General features: G+C 39.2%; 1 protein-coding gene across 1 annotated transcript in view; it reads right to left on the bottom strand.

Moving 5' to 3' along the window:
• Positions 1 to 4119: 4119 nt before the first annotated feature.
• AKR1D1 (aldo-keto reductase family 1 member D1) overlaps positions 4120 to 19584 on the bottom strand; it is a 74375-nt gene continuing 58910 nt past the window's right edge. Inside the window, exons 6-9 of the mRNA XM_053718944.1 lie at positions 15351 to 15460; positions 13169 to 13334; positions 9072 to 9154; positions 4120 to 5280 (exon numbers count right to left, since the gene is read on the bottom strand). Coding sequence (XP_053574919.1) covers positions 5238 to 5280; positions 9072 to 9154; positions 13169 to 13334; positions 15351 to 15460 — 402 coding nt within the window. The 3' untranslated portion in view covers positions 4120 to 5237. The remainder of the gene's footprint in view (positions 5281 to 9071; positions 9155 to 13168; positions 13335 to 15350; positions 15461 to 19584) is intronic.

The following is a 19584-nucleotide window of genomic DNA, read 5'->3' as shown; positions in this document are numbered from 1 at the left end:
GTGATAATTAATAAATAGATTTGTGTTAACTAATATTTGATAGTTGTAAGTATTGTTTAATCTGTTAGATAACCCCGATTGAATGTTATCTGTAGCTAGTAATAATCTAGTTGAGGCATAAGTACTTATAATTAAGAAGGAATTCTCACTTAAAGGGACATAATACTCATATGCTAAATCATTTGAAACTGATGCAGTATAACTGTAAAAAGCTGACAGGAAAATATCACCTGAGCATCTCTATGTAAAAAAGGAAGATATTTTACCTCACAATCTCCTCAGCTCAGCAGAGTAAGTTCTGTGTAAAAAGTTATACGCACCTGCTCCCAGCTGCAGGTAAAAATAAAAAAAAATGAAGAAATGAACAGCAGCCAATCAGCATCAGCAGTGCTGAGGTCATGAACTCTTACTGTGATCTCATGAGATTTGACTTAACTCTCATGAGATTTCATAGTAAGCTTCCTTTACCTGATTGGTGAAATAATATGAGAGTTCACGAGGCTCATCCTTTCAGATGTCCCAGGACAGACACAGTAAAATGCTGCTTAGAAATCCTTTACAATGGGATGTGGCTACTGAGGAACTTTTGAGGTAAAATATCTTTCTTTTTTACATAGAGATGTTCAGGAGATATTTTCTAGTCAACTTTTTACAGCTATGCTGCATCACTTTCAAGTGTTTAAACATTTGGGTATTATGGCCCTTTAAGTGTTTTCTTTTTCTCTCTCTCTGCAAGATCATACACCTGTTGCTAATCACTCATTAGTGGCAAGCCCTAGACAAAAGGAGTAGATGTTATTAGCATTCTGCTTCTATTACGACATATAATACCTAGGTAGGTAGCATACATGTGTCTGGGGCCCTATATGGAAGAAGTTTTGTAATAATGCTTTTGAACACTAGATAGCAGCAGTGTTTGCACAATGTATAACTATTAAAATTATTTTTGCAAAACGTCTGCCATATAGTGCGCCAGGCATATGATGCTCCTGACAAAAGATACCAAGAGAACAAAAACATTGGATAATCAAAGAAAACTGGAAAGTTTGTAAAAATTGTACCTTCTGAAATATGAAATTATTATAATTTAGGGAGCAGCAGCATTTTCCTTCAGATATTTTTTCAGTTTTTTATTATATGTTGGTCATTGCCTTTATACTGGGCCCTTTTTCTCCTGACTAATTTGATATAATTTTAGGATGTTTAAAAAAAACACGACCCTATTGGGCCTATCTATCAAGATCCGAAAGGAACTTGATGGCCCGTGTTTCTGGCGAGTCTTCAGACTCGCCAGAAACAGCAGTTATGAAGCAGCGGTCACAAAGACCGCTGCTCCATAACCTGTCCGCCTGCTCTGAGCAGGCGGACAGACATCGCCGAAAATACACCTGATCAAGTATGATCGGGTTGACACCCCCTGCTAGCGGCCCATTGGCCGCGAGTCTGCAGGGAGCGGCGTTGCACCAGCAGCTCTTGTGAACTGCTGGTGCAATGCTGAATACGGAGAGCGTATTGCTCTCCGTATTCGGCGAGGTCTGGCGGACCTGATCTGCACTGTCGGATAAGGTCCGCCAGACCTTGATAAATAGAGGCCTGTGACTCTTTACTTTTATCATTTAATGCAGCAAATAACTTTATTTGAAATATTGGAGATGTTACTTGACAAAGCAATTTAGTAGATTCTCTACTGCAATGTGGTACACTGATAATTTAAAAGCTGTTGTAAAGTGTTATTTTTCTCAGTTTCTAACTGAGAAAAATAACTACCAGTGTAATCAGGAATTTTCCATTACTTGAGTTTCATACAACATATTGCCAGTGGTTACCTGCATTTCACAATTTTTTCTTTTATGTTTCTAGGTCTTTGACTTCAGTCTGACCTCAGATGAGATGAAAGCCATTAACTGATTAAACAGAAACATGCACTATTGAAAAGGTGAAAGGTGATTTCAAGTTGATTATATATTTCTTGGATAACGTTAAGTATTTGACATCTGTTTTATGATCTGTGAAATGTGTGGCATATAACAAATTCTTGAATGATCTCTCAACAGAATTTTGAGTTTTTTTTTGTGGCTACAACAAACAGAGAAGGTTTTCTCAAGGTTTAAGAATACATTAGTGCCCAGGGATATTCACCTGGGTATCTCTGAGTCTGGAATACACAGATTTAGGTAATAACTTGATTTGATTTATACTAAAGATGAATGAATACACCTAATGTCCCTTACAATATGGCGTATGTGTAGGGAGGTTGCTTCAAATGATTATTCACATATTATTATAGTGGTGTATTACATTTTAGTGCTGTCATAGGCCATTGTTTCTCAACCCCCAGCAGCCCAGGGTTTCATTATAGCTGAACCTGTGCAAAGGTGAAATCATCATCTGATGGGTGAGAGCAGGTTAGTAACTATGGTGTTACTGATCAGGTGATTGTCATCTGTGCACAGGTTCAGCTATAATGAAAACCTGGCCTATGGGGAGTACTTGAAGGCTGCAGTTGAGAAACACTGTCGTAGGCAATGGGAAATCTTCTTCCACCCATTTCCACACCCTCATTTAAGCTCATGTTTGCTTTCGTATAATTCTCAGAAATGGAGCTCAGGAATCCAAAAAGGGGTCCTACACCCCCTCAAGACAGTGTTCAAGCCATAGAACATTCCCTAAAAATTCTCAGTCAAAGCCAAATGATGGAGAACCGGCACCAGGATCATTAAAAACATATTTTCTTTTTTTTAAATGTAACAGACATATAGACATGCAGGATAGACATCCTCTGTGTAGCCATAAGTGTCAGGCTGACGTGTTTCCGCTGTTGCCGTACTCCTAGCCTGACACTTATGGCTACACAGAGGATGTCTATCCTGCATGTCTATATGTCTGTTACATTTTAAAGAAGAACAATAAAAGATGATTTTTTTTGTTGAAATCTTTTTTATTGATTTTTCACAAATTGTTCAAAGTCTACATAAAACAGTATCAATAACAATAAACAAACAGTCAAACATTAACAATACAGTCTTCAAATGTTTCATCTCCTTGTGTAGTTAGTTGGTACAGTACAGATGTTAATGTGTAATTGTTTCTCTCTAAGCCCTTCTATGTATACCTTATCTTTCTTAACATGGGTTCCTACAGGTTATATCCTGGCTAGTATCCCCATTCCATAATCAACTTTTCTCTTGTCTACATACTTATATCTCTGACTAGTTTTAGTCCCCCAAATCTCTCTGATTTTGGGTGCTGGCTTCTGAAATAAAAGATGTTTTAATGATAATGGTGTTGTTTCTTCATCATTTGGCTTTGACTGAGATTTTCACTGTGGGCACAAATATACAAGCACGGACCAAGGGTTACATTCATACATGTGCGGATTGGAATATGGGGTCTGGCAGTTGCAGGGATGAGTGACGTCATCAGACAGATTCACAGGAACGGAGGAGCGGACGGTGTCTTGGTTAACTCTGGCAGTCGAAAGAATTGGACTCACTACAGGGAGTCATGCAGTGAGGAAGAAAAGGCAGACAGGCTTCCCTTCCACGGATGACAGCAAGATGCTATAAGGTATGACAGTCTGGGTTATGGGTTAAAGAAACGTTGGTGATATACTTGAAATTGCCTGCCTCTATCTAAGACTTATGGAGGACCTGTGGATTTATATGCTCTGAGTTGTTTGGGTTCACTCCATAACGGCAACACTGTGTGAGTCTATGACAGGAAGGTACACTTGGTGTGGATACATATGCTGATATGCTATATCTTTAATACCCTGCCTAAGAAATAAGACACAATTCAAATATGCCAGGCACCCAGTTTACCACATTTTATGTGGCTCATATAGGGGTTTTAATAAAAAACACTCAGATTAACTGTTATAGGATCCCCATAGAATTATCAGAGATTTCCTTTTTGAAGCTCTATCCTTAAAAATTGACTGACCTCCTCCCACAAATCTTGACACCCTAGGCAAAAATAGCTTAGGCCAAAATTACCCTGGTACTGCCTCATGATGCATAGCTATACATAAATATACACTTCATCTAATACATCTAACATACAGAGCATCTTCTATCAAAACTTCTATCAAAACACATAAAAATATCAAAATGACAAAACTTGAGTGGACAACAAAAATTTAATTTCAGAGAGGAGTTGTATAGTTGAGAGATGAAGTATAATTATATAGCATTGCTCTATATCAGCTGTAGTAAGTTTTTCCAAAAGATCTACCTACCAATATGTCCTGAAATGTAACCTTATGGAATATGCAGTCCTACTTGCTTGCAGAAAAGAACTGTTTGATATTATTTTTGGTAACATCAATATATTTTTTACCAAGCATAATATACAATATGTAGTGTTTAAACTATTTGAAATAATAATAAAAAAAAAAATAATGACATATAAAAATGGGATTATGATATCATACAAAGAGAAAACAAAAGAAAAACATTGTTAATAATGAGTTTAGTTGGTCAGTAAAGAAGACAATAATCGGACATTTTTCCAGTCCGGTTACTGTTACTCATACTTTAACAGCCTGCAAATTCTCAGTGTGACTGTTCAGCAGATGGATTAATTAAAAACACAGTAAAACTTAGCTCTAATATTTTAAGATACTACTAATGTTGCCACAATTCCTTCATTAATTCCACTAGAAAATATTTGCATAGTTAAAAAAAAAAACAGTCTTTCATAGTTCCGTCTGTAGTTCCAGTTCTTGTCAATCATTTGTTAATTTGATTAGTAAAAAAAAAAAAAAAAACTCAGAAAAAAAAATTATTTAGCAAATAAAGTATAAAAGTCTTTCCTTTGGTTTCATGGCACGGATATCCAACAAAGGCTTCAGTTTGTGATGGGCTTGGTTGAACTTCTGTCCTTTTGTTGTGATGTAGGAATATAGATTATATATATATATATATATATATATATATATATATATATATATATATATATATATATATATATATATATACACTTTAAGATAAATGGTAGTTGAGCTATCAACCCTTTGCTGCAAGAGAGCTTAGCTCTAGTGACTTTCTATGGGTACATAGGCAGCAAAGCGTAGTTACATTTCTACTCCATGGAGTAGCAGCAGATAAATTTATAGCTGTCAAGGTTCGTGTGATTCTCTGTTTTTTTCTTTTTCTTTGACATAGGATTGAGAAGCACCATTTGTATCCGTTCCATTGCCATTACTGAAAGAGGAACTGAGGGGGTTAAAATGATCTTCAGTATTCATCAAAGAATGGGTATTCCGGGTGATCACTCCACCTAGAAAATTAAGAATCAGTTTATAATTATCAATGCATTTATATCCCCTCATCAACTTATCGTATAATTTAGTGTGTGGGGTTTATGTGTGTGTTATATGCAAAGAATAGTGCAATAATAAAATGTTCTCTGTATTTAAAGGGACATGAAACCCACATTTTTCTTTCATGATTTAGAAAAACATGCAATTTTAAACAACTTTCTAATTTACTTCTATTATATAATTTGCTTAATTCGCTTTATATCCTTTGCTGAAAAGCATATCTAGATAGGCTCAGTAGCTGCTGATAGTGGTAGATGGTGGCTGCACATAGATGCCTTGTGTGATTGGCTCACCCATATGCATTGCTATTTCTTCAACAAAGGATATCTAAAGAATGAAGCAAATTATATAGTAGAAGTGAATTGGAATGTTGTTTAAAATTGTATTCTCTATCTGAATCATGAAAGAAAACTTTGGGGTTTAGTGTCCCTTTAACCCCTGCCAAGCACCTTAACAGAGCAGAGCAGCAATGCACCACCAATCAGCAGCTAGCTCTCAGTATTGCATTGCTGCTCGTGAGCCTACCTAGGTATGCTTTCAACAAAGAATATCAAGAGAACAAGTAAGTTTGATGATAGGAGTAAACTTGTCTCTTTAAAAAAATGCTGTATCTGAACCATGAAAGTTTCATAAATGTTCTATTTTGTTAGATCATTTTCTAATTACACAAAAGGGTCCCTTGGTAACTTTGTGTTTAGTCCTTGTAAACAGGTTACATTTTAAGATACACTTCCAATGCATTGGTGCTTCTGAGTAAGATGTGTCCTGTGGGCTAATAAACACAGATGTCAATCATCAGCTGTGAGCTGCTCAGGAACAATATAGCTGTGAGCTGCTCATGAACAATATAGCTGTGAGATGCTCATGAACAATATAGCTGTGAGATGCTCAGGAATAATATAATGTGAGCTGCTCAGGAATAATATAATGTGAGCTGCTCAGGAACAAAATAGCTTTGAGCTGCTCGGGAACAAAATAGCTGTGAGCTGCTCAGGAACAAAATAGCTGTGAGCTGCTCAGGAACAATATAACTATGAGCTGCTCAGAAACAATATAGCTGTGAGCTGCTCAGAAACAATATAGCTGTGAGCTGCTCAGGAACAATATAGCTGTGAGTTGCTCAGGAATAATATAGCTGTGAGATGCTCAGGAATAATATAGCTGTGAGATGCTCAGGAATAATATAGCTGTGAGATGCTCAGGAATAATATAGCTGTGAGCTGCTCAGGAATAATATAGCTGTGAGCTGCTCAGGAACAATATAGCTGTGAGCTGCTCAGGAACAATATAGCTGTGAGTTGCTCAGGAACAATATAGCTGTGAGTTGCTCAGGAATAATATAGCTGTGAGTTGCTCAGGAATAATATAGCTGTGAGTTGCTCAGGAATAATATAGCTGTGAGTTGCTCAGGAATAATATAGCTGTGAGCTGATCAGGAACAATATAGCTGTGAGTTGCTCAGGAATAATATAGCTGTGAGCTGCTCAGGAATAATATAGCTGTGAGCTGCTCAGCAACAATATAGATGTGAGCTGCTCTGGAACAATAAAGCTGTGAGATGCTCAGGAATAATTAAATGTGAGTTGCTCGAGAATGATATAGCTGTGAGCTGCTCAGGAATAATATAGCTGTGAGCTACTCAAGAATAATATAGCTGTGAGCTGCTCAGGAATAATATAGCTGTGAACTGCTCTGGAATAATATAGCTGTGAGCTGCTCAGTAATAATATAGTTGTGAACTGCTCAGGAATAATATAGCTGTGAGTTGCTCAGGAATAATATAATGTGAGCTGCTCAGGAATAATATAGCTGTGAGCTGCTCAGGAACAATATAGCTGTGAGCTGCTCAGGAACAATATAGCTGTGAGCTGCTCAGGAACAATATAGCTGTGAGATGCTCAGGAATAATATAGCTGTGAGCTGCTCAGGAATAATATAGCTGTGAACTGCTCAGGAATAATATAGCTGTGAGCTGCTCAGGAATAATATAGCTGTGAGATGCTCAGGAATAATATAGCTGTGAGCTGCTCAGGAACAATATAGCTGTGAGCTGCTCAGTAATAATATAGCTGTGAGCTGCTCAGTAATAATATAGCTGTGAGCTGCTCAGGAATAATATAGCTGTGAGATGCTCAGGAATAATATAGCTGTGAGATGCTCAGGAATAATATAGCTGTGAGCTGCTCAGGAACAATATAGCTGTGAGCAACTCAGGAATAATATAATGTGAGCTGCTCAGGAATAATATAGCTGTGAGCTGCTCATGAATAATATAGCTGTGAGCTGCTCAGTAATAATATAGCTGTGAGCTGCTCAGTAATAATATAGCTGTGAGCTTCTCAGGAACGATATAGCTGTGAGCAACTCAGGAATAATATAATGTGAGCTGCTCAGGAATAATATAGCTGTGAGCTGCTCAGAAACAATATAGCTGTGAGCTGCTCAGGAATAATATAGCTGTGAGATGCTCAGGAATAATATAGCTGTGAGCTGCTCAGAAACAATATAGCAGTGAGCTGCTCAGAAACAATATAGCAGTGAGATGCTCAGGAATAATATAGCTGTGAGCTGCTCAGGAACAATATAGCTGTGAGCTGCTCAGGAACAATATAGCTGTGAGCTGCTGAGGAACAATATAGCTGTGAGCTGCTCAGGAACAATATAGCTGTGTATATGAATATTGTATAAATAGGATTTTACATATTTTCATCTACTTAACGGCAAAGGGCTCCAATGCACTTACATGTGTGTATGTATGTTTGTGTGTGTATGTATAAGTTTTTGTGTGTGTGTGTGTGTGTGTGTATGTATACGTTTGTGTGAGCATCTATGAGTTTGTGTGTGTATGTAGACGTTTGTGTGTGTGTGCATGCGTTTGTGTGTATGTATGAGTTTGTGTTTATATGTTTGTGTTTGTATGTATGAGTTTGAGTTTGTGTATGTATGAGTTTGAGTGCATTTGTATTTATGAGTTTGTGTGTGTGTATGTGTGAGTTTTGTGTGTATGTATGAGTTTGTGTTTGTATATATGAGTTGATGTGTGAATGTGTGAATTTGTGTGCATGTATGAGTTTGTGTGTGTGTGTTTGAGTTTGTGTGTGTATGAATGAGTTTGTGTATGTATGTATGTATGAGTTTGCGTGTGCATGTATGAATTTGTGTGTGTGTGTTTGTGTATGTATGATTTTATGTGTGTGTTTATTTATGAGTGTGTGTGTGTGAATGAATGAGTTTGTGTGTGTATGTATGAGTTTGCGTGTGTGTGTTTGAAATTGTGTGTGTGTGTGTGTGTCTAAAAAGGTCATACATTGCATTAAGAATGAAACACTCAGATGCATAATAATTTCTCTGTGGTTAGTCACTGACCCAGACACTGCCTCTCTTTGCTAAGACTGTGCATTTCACGCAAAAAAGAGCTTTCTTGCAGTAGATTATCTTATTCTCACTCATAGGACTGTCAAGCCCTGAAATACATTTCTTGCTAGATTAAGGCAATAATATTACTTGTACGCACATATCATTACAACATTATATATTCTGATTGGGGTATGCCATTACTCATCTACCAGATTTTCTTAACCCCTCCATGCCGGTACAATAGTATTTCTAACGGCATTAAAGCCAGGCGCTGTTATTACAGCATGGAACGTCCTAATGACATTAAGTGGTTAAGTTTGTTAATTTTTACTCTAGCATTTTATTATAGATACTTACATTAACAACTCAGCATTTTATTATAGATACTTACATTAACAACTCAACATAGCGTATATTTTTGTTCAGAGCCTCAATGTCCTTCATTTCCTTTTCAGTCAGACTGAAGTCAAAAATCTGTTTAGAAAATAAGCAAGATTTCACATTAACTGTGAACAAAATAAATATCAGTATATATAACTAGAAAACTACTATACAATTTAATACATAATTTAATATTTCAACTTGATTAAAAGTGGGTCAAATGCATTTAAAAAACAGTGGTCTACGGGTAAGTAGATTATTGCAGTTTCACTGGGAAATGTCTGCCTTCCAACAGTATACAGATCTGACACTGTATAAGTGTGTGAGTACCAGAAAGCTTTCCAGTTCCAGGGAAAGGAGACAGCCGGTCTCTCTCCCCAGCGGCAGAGCCATCCCCAGGGAGCGGAGGTAGCCGACCTCCCTCCCCAGCAACCGAACCCCTTCCTGGGAGAGGAGACAGCCGGTCTCTCTCCCCAGTGGCAGAACCCCTTCCTGGGAGAGGAGACAGCTGGCCGCCTCCCTCCCCAGCGGCAGAACCCCTTCCTGGGAGTGGAGTCCACCGGTCTCTCTCCCCAGTGGCAGAACCATCCCCAGGGAGTGTAGGTAGGTGACCTCCCTCCCCAGCAACAGAACCCCTTCCCGGGAGAGGAGACAGCCAGTTTCCCACCCCAGCGGCAGAACCCCTTCCCGGGAGCGCAAACCACCGGTCTCTTTCTTCAGCAGAAGAGCCATCCCCAAGGAGTGGAGGTAGCCAACCTACCTCCCCAGCAACAGAACCCCTTCCCGGGAGAGGAGACAGACGGCATCCAGTCTTTCTCCCCAGCGGCAGAGCCATCCCCAGGTAGCGGAGGAAGCCAACCTCTCTCCCCAGAGACAGAACCCCTTCCAGGGAGATTAGACAGCTAGTCTCCCTCCCCAGTGGCAGTGCCATTCCTAGGGAGCAGAGGTAGCCGACCTCCCTCCTCAGTGACAGAACCTCTTGCAGGGAGAGGAGACAGCTGGTCTCTCTCCATAGAGGCAGAACCACTCCAAGGGAGCAGAGGTAGTCGACCTCCCACCCCAGCGGCAGATCAGTTTCCAGGAAGAGGAGGTAGCTGACCTTTCACCCCAGTGACAGAACTCCTTCCAGGGAGAGGAGACAGCCGGTGCCCTAGTGGCAATGGCCAACCACCAAAGTGGAAGGGAGTTTGGAGCTGGACCATCCGGCTAACTCAAAGTCATACCAGTGGGGGAGATGTCACAGAAGCCTCTGTTACTTTTGGAGAGGAACGCAGGCTAGATTCTGTCTTTTGGGAGGTGGGTGCCCTGGGAATGTGTGGAGGGCATTTGCCCTGGAGTCTGGGTTGCCCTGTTTCCCTGAGTTCCCAGAGACTCTGGCACGTGGAGAACCCTGGTGCAGAATTAGGGTTCCGGTAGCTGGGGAGGAGACCAAGGGTGTCCCTGACATCCCCATAGCAGAAGGGCTGGAGCTGAGCCCTGAGAAGTAGATTGATCACTGCCCTCCACCACCACCACTGGATTATACTAGAGGAGCGGTGGATACTGCAGGGCTGCAGTTTGTCCCTGTGGTCCTGGAGGAGGCTGAGGTGGTCCCCTGTGTTCACCCAGCAGTGGAGCTGGCAACTGGGCAGGTGGGTGCTAATCACTGCCCTTTCCCCATCCAGGATGATTTTACAGTGGAGGGGGGTGAGACCACAGCCCCCACCTGTGAACCCCAGGAATGCAGGGCAATCAGCCCCGGTCCCCAACCTTGGGCTGCAGCAGCCCCAGATACCCTGCCTTCTCTCTGGCAGTCGATACCTTCAATGAGAAAGTCAGTAGTCCCCTCTGTTAGTGTTGCTTGTGGGTGGACACCTGTTCTGGGGCACAAGCTGGAACCCTGTTTTGGGGAACTGAGTGACGAGACTAGGCATTATGTGGATATGAATACCAGCAGGGAGCAACAGTGATACTACGAACCCAGGGAGGGGTAAAGTACTGTATGGTTTATGTGTTTTGGTGTTTTATGGTGGGAGATATCGTAAGGGGTGGGGTGACCTCTCCCAGCAACATACAATTGGAGGGCCACCACCGGACAGCACCACTTTCCAGCTATACAGCTGTAGGCTCCAGGGAGGAAGCAGGACCCTTTGGCGGAGCTACGCAGTCTGAGTAGCTGGTATCCGTCACACTCAGTATCAAGTGAGAGTATGTTGATAGATGAATAACTGGAGTTAATAATCTATAATATTTCAACAGATTGTTATCGTTGGAGGTTCTGGTTTATCTCCATCCGTTCATTAATTAACTCAATGGATGTACACATATATTATAATATTCAAATATGACTATCAGTTATATATTCAGTGTGAACACAATTAAACTATCTAATCGCTTGGATATTGTAACCATATGAATAGCAGTTGCTTTCTTGATTATCGTAGGATACACTCTGTAATCAGAGTAACTAAGTTGTCTGCATTAATGTGATGCAACCGCTTTAATACAAGAAGTACAAAGTAACACTTTTCCACTATTCTCATCAGCAATGTAGTGTTGTTACATGTGTAGCGTATTCTGGTTTAAATTGTGTCACTCTCATGAAACTGGGTTAATCTTATGTTTCATAGACCTCTCACAGATACTGTATAACTGATTATAACATCTCAAGTGGTATCGGCATGTTATGGCTTTATTGCTTATATTGGCGACAGTGTTTGGTTAATACCTAGTCGTAGAGCAGCACCACACTCGGTATGGTAATTATGTTGTTATAAGGTAGCTCATGCCCGTTTGTATTCGATTAATTGCTGTTAACCAACGACCACTTAATTAAAACTTGGTTTCCCATGGACCCTCTCCCCCCTTAACATGTTTGCCAATCTGGCCTTTTCAAAAGGTGGGAACCCTAGTTTTAATTAGGATTTGAATATCATAATACATGTGTTCATCCATTGAGTTAATAAATGAACGGATGGGAATAAACAAGAACCTCAGAAGATAATAATCTGTTGAAACATTATAGATTATTAACTCCAGTTATTCATCTAACAACATACTCTCACTTGATACTGAGTAATAATGAAACTACTATAAATACGTTAGGCTTGACAGTACAAGCTAAATAGATCGCATAACTTTATTTGGAAGCACAAGATATCAATGAGCAGTGCACCCATAACAGGTCAATGGATTCATTGATCAAAATACTAGATTTGTGTATTGAAGGGAGAAAATTAAGGCTTTCTGGTACTCACGAACTTATAGAGTGTCAGATCTGTATACTGTTGGAAGGCAGACATTGCCCAGTAAAACTGCAATAATCTACTTACCCGTAGACCACTGGTATTTAAATGCATTTGACCCACTTTTAATCAAGTTGAAATAAAGTATTTGTTTTTTTATAGAGTGATCACACACACATATGAAGGAATTGAGTGCTTAAAGGGGTATCCTACCCAACTTCTTTGTTGGAATCAAAGTAAAATATCCTTACCTAGATACACAGCACCTAATAGAATTCAAATAAGAATACAGCTTTAATTTAAGATGACATATATTGAGATTCAACATCACTCCTTCATTCAACTCCTAGTAGTGCCATTGGTCTCTAACTAAAACTTTTGATATTGTTGAGTATAACACTTGCAAATTATGGGCTAGATTATGGTTGGAGTACAAAATAGCCCTTTAGCGAGCATGATATTTGCACTCCACTTAGTAATACCGGTGCATGCAAATGTGCGCTGGTATTACAAGTAAAGTGCAATGCGAACGCTACCTCGTGTTCGCATTGCATGGAAGCTTTGAGCTCATGAGAGCACGCTTCCATAGCCTCCAATGGGAGTCTCATTCTGATGCCAATAGACACGGCAGAGATCCTAGCGCAGTGCAGGGGGTAAGTCGCGCAGCGTTGGGCAGCATTTTTAAAATATATATGAATATATACATATATATTTGTGTGTTAATATGTCTGTATATATACATATTAACACACACACATATATATATATATATATAAATATATAAAAGCATTTACATATATATTAACAGTATAAAACACTGTCCTCATAGACGACAATGTAAAGGCACATCCCCTAACTTTTAGCTTTAGACATGCTTGCTCACCTGGAAGTTTTCATCAATCCTGTCTGGGTTAAAGCTTTTGGGAATTACTACTACGCCCCTCTGTATGTTGAACCGCAGAGCAACCTGCGCTGATGTCTTGTCGTACTTCTTTCCAATGCCTTTCAACACAGGATCCTCCAGAAGAGGAGGAGAAGACACGTTGACCCTGCATAAATCATAACAATCAAAGGTTTTATAATTGAGTTAATGAAGACAAAACATCTGGTATTTGCCCTATGCTTCATCTATTTTGTTGGCTACAAAATTAAAATCTCATTGAACCTACTCCAGCCGCAATAAAATTTAATTCATATCATCACTGGCTACCATACAATAAAGATAACTTTTTTATGTTATAAAGAGTGTTTAATAATTTTATCAATTTTAACCCTTTCCCGCAGGGACTTCTTTGTCTACATTGGAGCTGTAAACAAATAAGTAAAAATTGTAGACGTTCATGCGATCTGGCGATTTCTATGATGGGATTGGGTCAGGGGGGAGTGCCGATGATGCTAGGCACGCCCTCCAGCCCACAATCCCATTTAGAAGCGGCTATGGCTTCAGGACAGCCAAACGGCTAGGATGTTTCATGCCGTCCTAGCGGCGCTAAAGCCCAGCACAGTTAGGACGGCATGGAATGTCCTAACGGCAGGAAAGGGTTAAATTATGTGTAATAATTTAGCTTATAAATAGACATGATTACATTTTGGAAACTGATTTATTTTGCTCCCTTTTCAATGTTTATACTTTTTTATTCTACAGCAAGACAATAAAAGTGTCTTTTAATTACAAGGTGTTTACTGTCCCTTTTATAAACTTTTATGTTTATTTTTCTTCACGTAGACAAAAGTTAAAATCATGATTAATTACTAGTCTTTTATATGGATAATATAAAACATCTGCTTTCCCTGTTCTGTGTTTTGCGCTTTATAAATGGGCCATACATTTTATGCATAACACTGCCGCATTTTTCTAATTTACTTCTCAACCCTTTCGATCATTAAAGGGACATTTCAGACAAAGTTGGAATCCACATGATGCATTTCAGTTTTAAATAGAAGCATTTTTTGTAATATACAAATATTAACAAAAATACTTCTACTAAAAGCTATAGCTGTTTAAAAAGTGTATTTATGTATGCACCGTGCACCAGCATTTTAAACACAACACTTGCTCAAAGGTGTTTGTATCCTCTGTTAAATACTTCATTTGTTAAATGCTGACATGCTAGAAGCCACACTTGTGTTCTGAGCAGCTGCAGTCTTTAAAATAATGTTGCCCTGAGAATATCTAGCTGTGCTTCACATGCGCATGCAGAGAAAAATGTTAACACTAAAAACAGTAATAATTTTTACTAGAAGTGTATTTACTAATACGTGTATATTGCAAATATGTTTCTATTCAATGATGTAATTCATCTATGTGAATTTCAGTTTTGACCAGAATGTCCCTTTAATAATTTTGCATAGTGAAAAGAGAAAAAAACGGCCACCCAGATTCTATGACTAAGCATCAAAATGGTGTGAAATGCGTATGAAAGTTAATTTTGTATGTTATAAATAAAGTTTACGTTTTCCTTTTTAGTGCAGCCCTTTTTCCTTTTGATTTTGTGAGCTGGTGGTTAGTTTGGCCTCACACGTTGTGATATTCTGAGAACGCCAGTTTATGTAGGTCTTCTGGCTTGAAGGACATGTTGTAATTTCACATTTCTTATTTTGGTAATAGTGGTTTTAAGTATAAAGTGAAACATTACATTCCTTCTTTTTCAAATAAAGATTTCAAGAGAACAAAGAAAAATGTATAATAGGAGTAAATTAGAAAGTTGCTTAAAAGTGCATGCTGTATCTGAATCATGAAATAAAACATTGAGGTGGTATATCTCTTTAAGTAATGGAAATTAAACTTTCATGATTCAGATAGAACATGCACTTTTAAATAACTTCACAATTTAGTTCTCTTATCAAATGTGCTTTGTTCTCTAGGTATTCTTAGTTGAAAAGAATGCCTAGGTATTTTTAGGAGCAACAATTCAATACTGATTGCTTGCTGGCGATTGGTGGCTGCACATATATGGCGCTTGTCACTGGCTCTCACAATATGTTCAGCTAACTCCCATGCGTGTTCACTCTGAACTATGAAAGTTTAATTATGATTTTATTGTCCCTATAATAATGTTGCTCACCAGGATGCATCTCGGCAGGTTCCAATAGGACTGTAGCCCACAATCACTATCTCATGTTGCCTGCATAACTCCAATAGTTTGGGCTGGGTAAAGTAAGGATGGCACTCAACCTATAGGAACAGACAGACAAGTAAACTACTACTTAATTATTACATATTATTTAGAACATTATTTGAAAAGCATAATGTTAAATGTCTAATATATAACGTTCATGTTTGTTCATTCCATTCTTGTGAAAGAATACAAGTGCAGTGTTTTCCCCTAGACAGAACAGAATTATAGGAAATGCAAATGCAGACTTTTGCAAAAAGGGAAAGATAAGAAGAAATAGTATTTATGAAATTGTTATAAAGCAATAGGATGCAGACGTGTAGTGGAGGGATTTGGAGCCAGCATCTATGGCACTAGCATACACCAATAGCTTGAAGACTTGAACAGAGGTAAGTTTAGGAGCCAGCATGTATGGTACAGGTGTACACCAATAGATTGCAGGCTTGTGCAGTGGAGGGATTAGTAGCCAGTATGTATGGTACAGGAGTACACCAATAGATTGCAGGCTTGTGCAGTGTAGGGATTAGTAGCCAGTATGTATTGCAACAGCATATTCCAATAGGCTGCAGGCTTGAGCAAAGGTGAGATTAGGAGCTCATATGGATGGTACAGGCAAACACCAATAGGTTGCAGACTTGAACAGAGGTGAGATTAGGAGCCAGTATGTATGGTACAGGCGTACACCATTAGGCTGCAGGCTTGTGCAGTGAAAGGATTAGTAGCCAGTATGTAGGGCACCATCATACACCAATAGTTTGCAGGCTTGAACAGAGTTAAGATTAGGACACAGTATGTATGGTACAGGCGTACACCAATAGGTGCAGGCTTGAACACAGGTGAGATTAGGAGCTCATATGGATGGTACAGGCAAACACCAATAGGTTGCAGACTTAAACAGAGGTGGAATTAGGAGCCAGTATGTATGGTACAGGCATACACCAATAGGTTGCAGACTTAAACAGAGGTGGAATTAGGAGCCAGTATGTATGGTACAGGCATACACCAATAGGTTGCAGACTTGAATAGAGGTGGGATTAGGAGCCAGTATGTATGGTACAGGCATACACGAATAGGTTGCAGACTTGAACAGATTTGAGATTAGGAGCCAGTATGTATGGTACAGGCATACACCAATAGGTTGCAGACTTGAATAGAGCTGGGATTAGGAGCCAGTATGTATGGTACAGGAATACACCAATAGTTTGCAGACTTGAACAGAGGTAAGATTAGGACACAGTATGTATGGTACAGGCGTACACCAATAGGTTGCAGACTTGTTCTGAGGGGAAGTGATAAGAAGAAGCCAGTATGTCTGGCACAGGTGTAAACCAGTAGGATACAGATTTGAATAGAGGTGGGATTAGGAGCCAGTATGTATGGTACAGGCATACACCAATAGGTTGCAGACTTGTGCAGTGGAGGGATTAGGAGTCAGTATGTATGGTACAGGCATACACCAATAGGTTGCAGACTTGTGCAGTGGAGGGATTAGGAGTCAGTATGTATGGTACAGGCATAGACCAATAGGTTGCAGACTTGAATAGAGGTGGGATTAGGAGCCAGTATGTATGGCCAGTATGTATGGTACAGGCATACACCAATAGGTTGCAATACGAAGAAGACAGTATGTCTGGCACAGGTGTAAACCAGTAGGATACAGACAAAAGGGAAAGGGATTATTAAAAGTCAATATTAGGCATGGATTACATTTTGGGGCAGTGGCATTTGGCTATTTTCATTGCCGGTTACATCAGTAATGTGTGTGTAGCACTTTCACAGTTATATATCCAGCACTGCAAAAAGCAGAATGCAAGGGAGAAACAAAGAGAGCGAGGGAGAAACAGTAAAGAAGCTTGAGGGAGAATGAGAGAGAGTGCGTGAGGGAAAGAGGAATAAAAAAAGTGAGAGCATGCATTGAAGAAAGAGCTTGTGCAGGAGGAAAAGCGAAAAGAAATCCAATTTTAAATAACTTTCCATTTTACTTCTGTAAATGAATTTGCTTTGTTCTCTTGGTATTCTTTAATGAAAAGCATACCTAGAAAGGCTCAGGAGCAGCAATGCACTACTTGGAGCTAGCTGCTGATTGGTGGCTTCACACATGCCTCTTGTTATTGGCTCACCAGATGTGTTAAACGAACACTAAACCCAAATTTTTCTTTCATGATTCTGAATGAGCATGCAATTTTAAGCAACTTTCTAATTTAGAAAAAGACAATAGATAGAGGCGCCAATGGTGGATCTTGAAAACTTGTAACAGGAGGTGAACACAGGGTACTCACATGTATAGAAGGCAATCAATTATGCCTATAGAGACAGGCTGGATTTCTACAGCAATCCAGCTGGCTGATCCAAGGTTGCTCCAAAATACAGTGGCTAATCAAACCCAAACTGGATATCCACAAGATATAAGGGCAGGATACTGGGGTAAGGGATTCTCACCCTAAAAGTAGCGTAGCAATAGACCATACACAGCACTTAGAGTAGGTAAAGTTAAAAACAAATTTATTAAAACAGTTATAAAAATATACCACTCATATTAGTGCCAATAAAAGTTATGGCTAGTGGAGAAACAGTGCGACGCGTTTCTCAGTTAGACTGTTTCCTCAGGCATGTTTCTCATCAATTATTTACATCCTTATATAGGGCTACGCTACTAATAACCCCAATGACCCACCCCCAACAATTAGGACAGGCAGGACCAATCAGAACCCGTCATTTGTGCACATCCACCCTGCTGCAATATTATTATACTAAACGTATGGCCAATATAGTGTTTTAATAAAATGTATAAGTATCATCAAATATGTGTCTAACATATGTATGTTGAATCCGTATTGCAGTACTGGTCTCGTAATTCCTTTGACTTAAAATATATATAATTGCCTCTGATCGTAAATGCTGCAACCTGATAGGTCTATAGCTACATCAATCAACTGTTCTCAGAGAGGACCGTGTATATAGCTATTTGATAGGTCTAAACAGTTGTCAATCAACTAGTATCAGAAGGCACCGGAAGTAAGGCGATTCACGGAACCCCGACCAATAGTTTCTTATGCCACTATGGTCTGGCGGCCAATAGGAGTCACGTTCTGGGACAACACCCGTGATCGGGCCATTGCTAAAGCATATGTTAACGTGAACGCCCTCCCCAGTCCAAAACATGTGGCCCAATTGGTCCCAATATGAGGTGACGACAATTACGTCACCCATGTAAACAAACCAAGACACATGTTGAGCATCTCGCGCCCCTTATCTGTAATAGCGCTATCGTGTTAAAGTGTCTTAATAAGCGGCCAATTCTCTAACACATAAACTATAAATAGATATAATATATAAACTATTATAGTGTGTGGCCTCGTGACTGAATGTGTAATGTATAAAAAAGCCCAAGTAATAACAAGTGGCTGTGTGCTAAATGTACAGGTGATAACCGTGTATAAAGATATATAATAGTGGTAGGTATATACCTACTGTATGCCAATGTGATGAGTGATAATGTGCATGTATGGAAAATAGGGAAATAAAGGGGTGCATTAGCTATATCATAATGAGGGGATAATCTGCAATAATACCCACACTTGGGAGATGACACGAGTGTACTATTTAATTGTAATTATAGTGGGGAATGAAGAATATATAAGAAAAAGGAAATACCTAAAAATGTATACAAGATACCAGAATTGAGTGCAGTGTATGCTAATGGTGTATGTGACCTATATTATAATCTAAAACAGTGTTAGGCCTCCTTAGGTCTAATCGCACTCTAGTGAGTGAATGGTAATGTTGAATAAGGTTATTAAGTGCAGGGGGTGAGTATAATACCAAAAAGTTATATATTGATGAACAACTACATACATACCTGCACTTAATAACCTTATTCAACATTACCATTCACTCACTAGAGTGCGATTAGACCTAAGGAGGCCTAACACTGTTTTAGATTATAATATAGGTCACATATACCATTAGCATACACTGCACTCAATTCTGGTATCTTGTATACATTTTTAGGTATTTCCTTTTTCTTATATATTCTTCATTCCCCACTATAATTACAATTAAATAGTACACTCGTGTCATCTCCCAAGTGTGGGTATTATTGCAGATTATCCCCTCATTATGAGATAGCTAATGCACTCCTTTATTTCCCTATTTTCCATACATGCACATTATCACTCATCAC

Source organism: Bombina bombina, chromosome 6, assembly GCF_027579735.1.
Source record: "Bombina bombina isolate aBomBom1 chromosome 6, aBomBom1.pri, whole genome shotgun sequence".
In the NCBI taxonomy this organism is placed as follows: Eukaryota; Metazoa; Chordata; class Amphibia; order Anura; family Bombinatoridae; genus Bombina; species Bombina bombina.
The sequence above is the reverse complement of the archived record's forward strand: the minus strand, read 5'-3'. Positions and strand labels throughout refer to the sequence as shown.